The sequence below is a fragment of the Atta cephalotes genome, assembly GCF_000143395.1.
Source record: "Atta cephalotes unplaced genomic scaffold scaffold00052, whole genome shotgun sequence".
NCBI classification, from domain to species: Eukaryota; Metazoa; Arthropoda; class Insecta; order Hymenoptera; family Formicidae; genus Atta; species Atta cephalotes.
The window spans coordinates 189,046-199,445 of record NW_012130116.1 but is presented as its reverse complement, the minus strand read 5'-3'; the positions used below and the strand labels follow the sequence as shown (position 1 = coordinate 199,445).

General features: G+C 26.4%; 3 protein-coding genes across 3 annotated transcripts in view; 1 reads left to right on the top strand and 2 right to left on the bottom strand.

Annotated features, from left to right (window-relative positions):
* Positions 1 to 1,628, bottom strand: part of LOC105623005 (tubulin-specific chaperone C-like) — a 3,057-nt gene extending 1,429 nt beyond the window's left edge. Inside the window, 3 exon segments of the mRNA XM_012204407.1 lie at positions 105 to 298; positions 399 to 1,517; positions 1,520 to 1,628. Coding sequence (XP_012059797.1) covers positions 105 to 298; positions 399 to 1,517; positions 1,520 to 1,628 — 1,422 coding nt within the window.
* Positions 1,629 to 3,781: 2,153 nt separating this feature from the next.
* On the top strand, positions 3,782 to 4,292 carry LOC105623004 (UPF0693 protein C10orf32 homolog). The gene is made up of 2 exons (XM_012204406.1): positions 3,782 to 3,919; positions 4,007 to 4,292. Exons 1-2 carry the CDS (start codon positions 3,782 to 3,784, stop codon positions 4,184 to 4,186), a joined length of 318 nt encoding a protein of 105 aa, XP_012059796.1. The 3' UTR covers positions 4,187 to 4,292.
* A 687-nt stretch (positions 4,293 to 4,979) lies between these two features.
* On the bottom strand, positions 4,980 to 6,565 carry LOC105623002 (ubiquitin thioesterase otubain-like). Its single transcript, XM_012204405.1, has 5 exons — positions 6,523 to 6,565; positions 6,403 to 6,455; positions 5,764 to 6,063; positions 5,329 to 5,529; positions 4,980 to 5,177 (listed from the first exon to the last, which is right to left on the bottom strand). The coding sequence occupies exons 1-5, from the start codon at positions 6,563 to 6,565 to the stop codon at positions 4,980 to 4,982; spliced, it is 795 nt and encodes a 264-aa protein (XP_012059795.1).
* Between the last annotated feature and the right edge of the window lie 3,835 nt (positions 6,566 to 10,400).

The following is a 10,400-nucleotide window of genomic DNA, read 5'->3' as shown; positions in this document are numbered from 1 at the left end:
TATATATATATATATATAATATTTAATAAATATATATATATATATATATATATATATATACATTTTATTTAAAACATTTTTGTCAAATTAAAAGATTATATTACGAATATTTCTGTTTGGCAAGGACTCTCTGCTAATGCCATTTGCCGCGCTAGATATGTTACTTCACTGCAATATTCTTCTATACCTTCATCTTCAGATTTATTCTTTACCCTATGAATATATTTGTTCTTCCAAAATTTCTTCGAATCGTGATTTTTTTCCTGTAATGTCTTCATTTTATTTCCAATATCTTCATCTATGATAGAAAAGAATATAATATAATATTTTTACATAACATTCTTATACATATAATTATTCTTATACATAATATTTTTTCACTATACCTTCATCCTTACATTCAATTGTATCTTCATTCTTCAACTCTTTCTTTAAATCGCTATCTTCATTCTGTGATATTTCTATTCCATTCTCGATATTTTTACTTTTGCATTTAACTTTCTCAACATTTATATTCTCTGATTTTTTCATTAAATTATTATCATTATTCTGTGACATTTCTATTCGATTCCGGATATCTTTATTCTTAAATCTCTTAAGTTTAACTTTATAGGCATTTTTATTCTTGGATTTTTCTATTGAATTATTATCTTGTAGCATTTCTATGTTACTTCCAATATCTTTATTTTCGCACTTAATTCGAGCATTTTCATTCTCTGATTTTTCCATCGAATCGCTATCTTCATCCCATGAGATTTTTTTCTTATTCAGAATATTGTCACCTTTGCATTTAACTTCATGGGTATCTTCATTCTCCGATACTTTCATTGAATTGCTACCTTTCTTTGGGGCTTCTTTCTCATTCTGGATATCTTTGTCTTTGTGTTTAATTTTATGGACCAAGTGTGTTTCTTCAATGCAATACTCTTTTTTCGTATCTTCATTTTTAGAACTAGCTTCATCAGTATATTTGTTTTTCTTGTTATTTTTATTCTGCGATACTTTTACTCTTTTTCCAATATCTTCATTTTCCGAAACATACATCGAATCGCTATTTTTATTCTGTGATGTGTTTATCTTACTTTTAATATCTTTATTTTGGCCTTTAACTTTATGGGGATATTTATTTTCTGATTCTTCCGAATCACTATCATTTTGTGATATTTTTATACTCCACATATCTTTATCTTTGCATTTAATTTGCTGGGTATCTTTGTCTAATTCTTTCACTGAATCGCTATCTGAATTTTGTGATATTTTTATCTTCTTCCTAATGTGTTTATTTCTATATTTAACTTTATGGGTGTCTTCGTTTTCTAATTTTTCCATTGAATCATTATTTTCATCTTGAGACGTCTTTCTCTTCTCAATATTTTTATCTCTATATTTAACTTTATATATATCTTCATTTTCTGATATATCTTCATTTTCTTTCGTTAAATCACTATCTTCACTTTGTGACATTCTTGTCCTTTTCCTTATATCTCTATATTTAACTTTATAGGTATCTTTATTTTTAATTTTTTCTTCAAATCATTATTTTCATCTTGTGATGTTTCCATCTTAATTTTGATATTTTTGTCAGGAGATTCTTTTTTATTGTGGACATCATTATCCTCATATCCCATTCTGATATTATAAGTAATGCTATCTACTAAAACATAATCCAGTTTTATTAACAACTTCAAAGATTACATTATTATTGTAGATATAAATATCAACTTTGTTTAACTCGACTATATATAAGACAATATGTTTTACAAACTTATTTTCTAAAACCAATAATCATGTATATATATATATAAAGTTTTATATTATTCAATAAGGTTAAAAAAGATAAGCATTATAAAAACAATCAAAAAAATTCAGACTCTATTTGAATTTATTAAATTGTTTTATACCAAATCATAACATTAAGGACAAAGTAACTTAGTTTTTGAGCAGATATCATAATTTTAATGCGGGATATTTAAGTCATTTCATAGATTTTCATAAACGTAAGCGAATATTTAATAGTCTTTATATAGATTTCAATAGGTAAGTACTAGCTCTTAAAAATTAAATATCCTCCTTTATTTGCTTGTTAAATAATAGACATATTGGTAACATTACCTGGTTCAGATATACTTCGTAGACAATAAAATATATCTTGCAATCTTAAAAAAAAATATGTAATAAATATGCTTTTAATATAATATGTAATATAAATAACTTTTAAAACTATTTTTCTCACGTGGTGAATACTAGGTTAAAATAGGTAATAAAACGCCAATTCCATTTGCACTATGCTACACTTGTCAGTACTTGTATGGAGTAAAGACTACTGTGTATGAAATTATTTAATGATAAAAAACCTAAGATAAACGTCTCGAATGATAGAAAGTCTAATATATTGATATTATTTTACTTCTAGAGGAATTGTTATTGTATTTTATCGATCAAAATATATTTTATTATACATTTGCACTTTAGATACTTTCATGTGTAGCGGTTTTAAGCATTTAACAAAAATTTATTCGAGTCGCATGCGACGCATGCTCCAACATGTTATAATTGTGCTCCTACCATAGCTCTTACTCATTTCAACGCGCTTGATAGAGTGAGTAAGAGCTGTTGGAGCATGTTGGAGCTTACGACGCGAACAAACCTATTGACTCGTTGACTGGAATATCAATCATGAAACTTTTTTTCTTGAAGATGAAAAGTAAAAAATGAAAAATTTCTCTATTAACTTCAATAGTTATAATTTTCACTTTTCACTTTCCATTCTAGGAAAATTTTACTCGAAATATACAGTACACGTAACGTATACTATAGCGTATAAAGTGAAAGCTTCCTTGAAAAGGAAGTTTTGGAACGTAACCCTAGAGATAAAATTTCATGATTGATACCCTGGACGTAGATACGCTTGCCACTTGGTAAAATGCGACGCGGGAACCAATGAACATGTTAGGAGCTGTAAGTTTATTGGCTACACGTCATATTTTTCCGCGTCTAGTATGCGGGAGCTATAACTATTTACTCCAATAAGCGCGTGAAGTGATTAGCAATGATTAGGAGTTATATAGTAGAAGCATTGGCGCATACGACGCGAACAAATCTCTAAAATTTTTCTTTAAGACCCAGTTTCACAATTCACGCTTAATTTAACCGAGGTTTCTCATCTTTTTCTAATTCTAGAATTGAAAAAAGATAATAATGAATAAATTGGTTAAGAATTAGCTTGTCAGTGTGAAACTGATTTAAATCTGTTTTTTTTATTTCTACACTCTCTGAACTGGTACACACGGTGCAATAAGTTGAAGTGAAACAAATATACATTTGTTTCACTTCAATTTATTGCACCGTGTATGTACATTAGTTTAGAGAGTGCAAGAATAAAAAACAGTCTTTTAATAACCAAATTTTTTTCTTTTTCCTTTATCTTTTTAAAAACGTACAATTGCAAAGAACAATCAGCAACAGTCAGTTGCATGTCAAATTCGTTGCAAGGCATTTGTAATCATTTATAACGTTGGTGTGTAAAGATCGATTCATTCTTTTAGATGCAACACATCTAAATATCAAATGCATAAAAGTGTACATGTATAAAAAAAGATATCTTTAAGGTAATATTAGAGATAAGATGTAAATTACAAAGAACATTGCTTTCAATTGTAACATAATGTTTTCAGATAATGAAATAATCTCTCATAAAAATACAATAAACAAAACACAATAGTCTATCCTGGATAATATTAAGAGCAAGGCTTATCCAACAATTAATGAAAAACAGTACAATATGGCTTCAGCATCCAGTACAAGCGCACGTAGCTTGTTTATTGAGTCGAAGATGAGATTGGCAGATAGAGTGCAAGTTAATGTCAACAATATTGCTTCACTTGCCAGGCAGATACAACGAGGTTCCAGAAGTAATGAAGTAATATTTTATTTTTCTAATTAGCTTTTAGAAAAATTGATTGATATTGTTATAATTCTGTCTAAATATATCTTGTTGTCTTAATAGATTTTGACGCATGCAGCAAGGAATTTTGCACAACAGGAGCATGGATTAGAAATGATAGAATCCAATTTGAAGAAACTTGCACTCATTGCTACTCATTTGGAATATCAAATGGATGCGATTGATAAAAGTTCGGCAATGTTAGAAGAAGTTACTGAGCAAGTACGATCTATGCAACGATAATGTAGGATATACATATATTTTATGTTGTACATAAGAGTTTTATGCAATGAATATCTGCAGGATACATATATTTATATAAACAATATTTATGCAAACGTTATATTGCAGGATTGATTATTAATTTTAAGAACATACATTTTTCTAAATTTGTGATATAATTTGAAAATTATTTATGTAACATTGTTTTTCTCTTATTTTTTTTTGTTATCAAGTATATGAAGACTAGAAAATATGAATGAAATTTAATTTCTGTGATTTGTAGATTAAGAAAGAATATGTGTTGCATTTATTATTCGAAATATTAATTTATATATATAAATAAAAATATGACTTATTCTATATGGAAGGAATATGAAATTAAAATATTTTTTTAAAGATTATACTTCAGTATTTGTTTTTTCTTAGATGCTTGAATTTGTTCAAGTATAATGTTAAACATTATTTATATAAATATTTAAATAGGGAAATAATTATGTAAATATTTAAATACAAGAAAGGAAACAAGGAGTAGAAATTAAAGAACACAATATATCAGTTTCTTTGATATTTATTCCAGACAATTAGCCTTTAAATTAAAAATAATTATAAACATTATGATATATCGACAAACTCATACGTAAACGCACTTAAGAGTTTCTAAAATGTGTACACAAAATCTGTTTCTTGTTTTCAAATTGAAGATAATACATTGTATTAATTAAAATATTTTTGAAAATAGAGTTAAAGTTTAGATCTGGCCATTTTAGAAATCGTTTTATATCATATTTAAAAAATCGATGTAACGTCAGATTCATCAAGGATAAAGAATATCATAATGACCAGGACGATATAATAAGTGCACAGCTGGTATAGCACCTTCAGGAAAGTCATGGGCAGTTACTTCAGTTCCTGCACCTCTGTCCATGTAACGAACTCTAACACCAGTTCCTAGGGCACTACTCATTGCTATAATGTGAATATGGTCAGATTCCTTATACATTGGTTCGACCTCCTAGCAAAAAAAAATATAATAAATACATTAGAATAAATATAAAAAATTCAACACTAAAAAAATAGAATAGTGACCATGGTATAAATATAAAAAAGAGATACTAGAATAAATCAATATAAAGATTGATGGAATGTTAATATCAGATACGAACCTGATGGCAAAATTCTGAAATAGTACGTTCCCCCTCAATAAAATGTTGATAAAAATCAGCATCACGCTGTAACTGACCAGATGTAATTAATCTAAGATACACAACAACATAATCAGAATAACCTTGTTCATTGAACAATTTATGTAATTCCATATGACTGGACTCTGTGTCACCACCTACTTTGTCAATAACTTCCATAAACTGTAACAAAAATTCATGAAAACAACTCATTTCCTCACAATAAATTCTGCTGTGCCATCATACTAGCTAATACAAACATCATATACACACATTTATATATACTGTGCAGGCTATGAAAATCTTGTATATTATATAATATATATATTTTCGAAAAATATAACAATTTCATAATTTATGTTTAAAAGTTAATACATGTAAATAAAATGATTTAAAATTAAAAGAGTAGAGTCTTACCGTATCATGAAAGTCTTCAACTGTAAATTGGGGAAAACCTAAAGCTACAAGGCTATCCTTGCTTTTTAAAGCTAAATCACGAAACTTATCGTATTCATCTTTGTTCCCAATTAATTTCTCCAAATAAGCATAACTAAATGCTCTAAAGAAACAATTGCCATCTGGTCTAGTTCTCCTAATGTAAGAATATTTTTGAGCCAAGGCTTTTGCCTTTGAAAGATATACATCATCTTCCGCATATTCTTGTTCTAAGCTTTTCAGTGGTTCCTTTTCGCCAACTAATGCTATAGATTCCGAAATCTGAAATGTAGAAGATAGATATTAAAAAATAAAAATCTTATGGAAGTTTTAGTATTCATTCAAAAGAAAACATTCTACAATTTATCAAATTATTATTTACGAAGTGATACTATTAAAAACAATAAAATATAATTGCTTGAATATAGTTGTTTTATCAAGTAATAAATTGTAATTAATAAAATAATCTTTATTTCACATTAAGCTCTCACAAAATAAAAAAAATACTTCTATAAGGCTAATTTGAATATATAATAAATTTTATTTCCAATCAAATGAATTAAATAGAACTAATACGTCTTCAAAGATACATTTTAAACATAACATAAAGGGTATATTAACCTCCTTCTCGATACGTCTCTGTTGTTGAAGTATCAACTCGTCCTGATTGACATCTGTAATAAAGATTAGGATAATAAATTACCCGGCTTGATTTCTCAATAATAAATTACGTTAAGAAACCTGTGTTTTCTACGGGTTGCTCCTTAAGCGAGTTATTTTCCATATCTCAGAAGACTGCTAAATTTCACAACGACTGTCAAATTATCAATCGTAAACAAAAGCTCGATGTTTCCATGTGAAGTTGAAAAGGTGTTTGCCAGTGTTTGCTGCTATGCTTCACGCTCTTGTGTTGGCAGCATTATCGAACAGATTCAATCTAGGTAGTTTACGTGACGAGTTAATACAGATGGTAATGGCACAATCGACTGGCTGGTGGCTGTACAATCGATTCGCCGCGGTATTCTTTGAATTCATCTCAAATTTACGTATACAATTTAATTATGCTAATTAATGCCGATGAAATGATATTAAAAAATGGCAATTTGAAAAAAAATTAGGTTACTTTTGTAATTAAACACCTTAATTCAAATAAAATTTTTGTTACATTATTGCTAATTGGATATTTAGAGTTTTCTGATTAATTTACTGTTGAATTTTCTATAGAAACATTTTCTACGTGGGAAATGATAATCTTTACAAAATGTTAATTAACTTATTCATTATATTTTCATATATTAAAAATATAATTTTATACAATAATAATATTAATTATATTAATATAATTAATATTATAATTAAAATTATATTAACATAATATTAATTATATTAATATAATAATAATATTAATATAAAAAAAGCAAATAGTAAATAAATTTCATGTTTAAAAATGATACTTCTAAACATAAAATTTTTTGTCACTCTATCAAATAATATTTTATTATTATTCTAATCAACAAAATATAATGGATTCATATTTTGTATTTCTAAGTTTTATACATATACAGCCGCAATTAAATTTAATTTAGTTATCAACAATCGGTTATGTTTTGCATTACCATTTGATTAAGAAAATATTTTAATTATTATATACTTATTACAATAGCATTTTGAATTTTGATTTCTCTAATAAATTGATTATAAAATAACATTTAATATTAATAAATATTTTTTAATACATAAAAATCTAACATTTCACTTGTAGATAAATTCATGTAAGTTTCATTTTTATATATATATATATATATGTTGTCTTTAGACAGAGAGAAACCTGAGAGAAACCTGAGAGGGGCCATGGCGGCCTTTTTTGTAATAGACAAAAGTCACCGTACGCTAACGGCGTCAATTTTATAAATTGATGTGAACTACGTATCATATTTTCGCCATTATTGATAAAATCGTAGTGTCGATAAATGGATTTGGTGCTACATTTCACAAACTGTGAATAAAGACAATATTAATTTACAAAAAAATGTTTTTTTTAGGTGTGTTTTATAGATCTTTAGATGTTGAAAACGATGCCACAAGTTAAATTTCACTAGCAGATTTTCGAAATAACGAGATTTAATGTACAGAAAGGACTCTTTTGTATATTTAAAATGTTCTTGTAAATGTTCTTGTAAAAACGTTATCTCGAAATTATAATCAGAAGTCATGAATGTATTGTTCATTCTCTATAAAATATATTCTTTTTACTTCAATATCTTACTTTTTAGTCGCATTATGAAGAATTCAAGGATTCAAGTACAGAATTTTTCTAAGATAGTAAATTGCCGCCTTTAACAATGAAATCATTAGACTTATAATTTCTAGTTTGTGACTATCAATACACACAATGTAATTTATCGTTATAGATTCTGCTAAATATATATATATATATATATATATACATATATATATATACGCACGCGCGCGCGCGCGCGTGTGTGTGTGTGTGTGTGTGTGTGTGTGAGACAGAGAGAGAAGACAACATTTATTTTAGAATATAAAAAATTTCAGCAGCGATTAAGTTACACATACTTAAAATATTTACTTTAGTATAGCGTTAGAAAAATACAGATAATCAGTATATCAAGGCATAAATCCAAAATGCAAGTTCTGAATCTTTTGTTTCCTCAGTTATAGTCATATGTCATGATCCACTTTTTTAAATTCTTGAAATACGTTTTACATTTCGCGTTGTTTTTTTATTAATGCTTTTCTTACTCAGACTGTAAAATTTTTCAGTTGTAATTTTTCAGTTGTATTAATTTGTTTTTAAATTGAATGAGTACACTGGATTCATAAAATTAATATCTTTAAAGTATTTAATTTCTTCATTAATGATATTATAAATGTCAAAATAGGTTCATCACTGTTCTTAAATTCATACATATCATAATCTGACACAAATATTCCTCTGATCTCATTGACAATGTAATTTTGCAGAATCCTTATATTTTCCTTGCTTACATTATAATCAACAATGGATTTATATAACAAGAATATATATCTGTGAAATTGTTATTATTTAGTTATTATTATTAATTATTTAAACCTTAGTTTTCTTTCTTTCTCCTAAAGCAGTATGGCGTTTTCTGTGTAAGAGCTACAGTCCAATTTAAGGCTAACTGAATAGAAACAGAAATATCATATAAAATATCATATTTATATTATTACACAAACAATTTAAATGTTTTAATCATTTTCACTCTTTCAAATAAAATATAGGAAATTGATGATCATTTCAGCAGTGGTTTTAAACTCCTTCAACTGTGTGTGATATTGGAACTATGTAATTTTGAAATGTACAAAGAACGAACGTTACAAAGAACCACTTTAATTCTATGCATGTGGTACAAATGAAATTTTGGCTCCTTAAATTGAAACAGAAATAACATTTCTGCTCAGCCAAGAAGACAATCAATTTTTTTAATTACCTTATTCCGCTAAAGAAAAATAGTTTTTTAGATTACTAAAAAAATATAGTAGATTTTAACATTCTTATAAACGTTCTTATAATGTTTATTAGATGACATTTATTAAAAAACATCAACAACAACAAATTTTAAGCCATTCCTTTCTGTGAAATTTATTTGTATTCTTCTACTAATCACGTTAAATTTTAGAGAATTCGAGAAAGAAGAATAGTTCAAAATAGTAATACACTATTTACGCAGATTTTTAATTTCCAAATAAATAATCGTTATTAAATATAATACGTATTAAATAAATAAATATCATTTGAATTAATTATTTCGGGCGTCTTTTGCATTAATAAACATCTTTTTTTTTAAGTTAATCAATGAGCAGAGTGTCTAAAATCAGCGCATAAAACAACTTTAAGATATTTTTAAGAGTTTTTTTGAGAAACATCTTCAAGATATTTCATAAAGAACTCTGAAAAATATTTTAAAGCTGTCTTAAAGCGTCAATTTTATCCGCTTATTCGGTAATTTTTAGAAATTAATATCTCTTAACTATTGCGAAAATTACAAACTGATAAAGAAATTCGAGTTCATTCTACTTACCCACAAGATTATGCGGACATTACCAGACATCCTGTATACATACAATTATATATGAGTACTGCACTTATTTACAGTAGAACATTACTTCGCATTGAATTAAATTTTTGAATATTAAAAATGCTGTAAGCTAAAAAATTTCAGTTAGATTTCCAACATAATTTTAATGTTTAAAAAATGACTTTTTTTACAACATTTAACATTCTTTTATAAAGAAAGTTAACGTTATCTTGAATTATTAAAATTTGGTGAATATATTGTTCATGTTCTACAAAATGCATTTTTTAAAATTTCGGTATCTTATATACTTTGTAATCATGCAACAAAGAATTTAAATATAGGATTTTTTTGAGATACAAATTTGTGATTATCGAGAAACATATACAAACCATATAATCATATTTTTTTTTTTAAANGTGTACACGTGTGCGTGTACTATACATACGTATATATATATATATATATATATATATATATATATATATATAATAATAATATATATGTAGTATATATACTAACTAATAATAATAATTAATATATATATATATATATATA

What these genes read in the sequence shown, in the direction of transcription:
- LOC105623002 (XM_012204405.1), bottom strand. Translation starts at nt 6,565, where the DNA reads ATGGAAAATAACTCGCTTAAGGAGCAACCCGTAGAAAACACAG. An exon ending in GCAACCCGTAGAAAACACAG is followed by an intron (nt 6,456 to 6,522) that starts GTTTCTTAACGT and finishes TCTTTATTACAG; the next exon opens with ATGTCAATCAGGACGAGTTG. An exon ending in TTGAAGACTTTCATGATACG is followed by an intron (nt 5,530 to 5,763) that starts GTAAGACTCTAC and finishes TTTTTGTTACAG; the next exon opens with TTTATGGAAGTTATTGACAA.
- LOC105623004 (XM_012204406.1), top strand. Translation starts at nt 3,782, where the DNA reads ATGGCTTCAGCATCCAGTACAAGCGCACGTAGCTTGTTTATTGAGTCG. An exon ending in GAGGTTCCAGAAGTAATGAA is followed by an intron (nt 3,920 to 4,006) that starts GTAATATTTTAT and finishes TTGTCTTAATAG; the next exon opens with ATTTTGACGCATGCAGCAAG.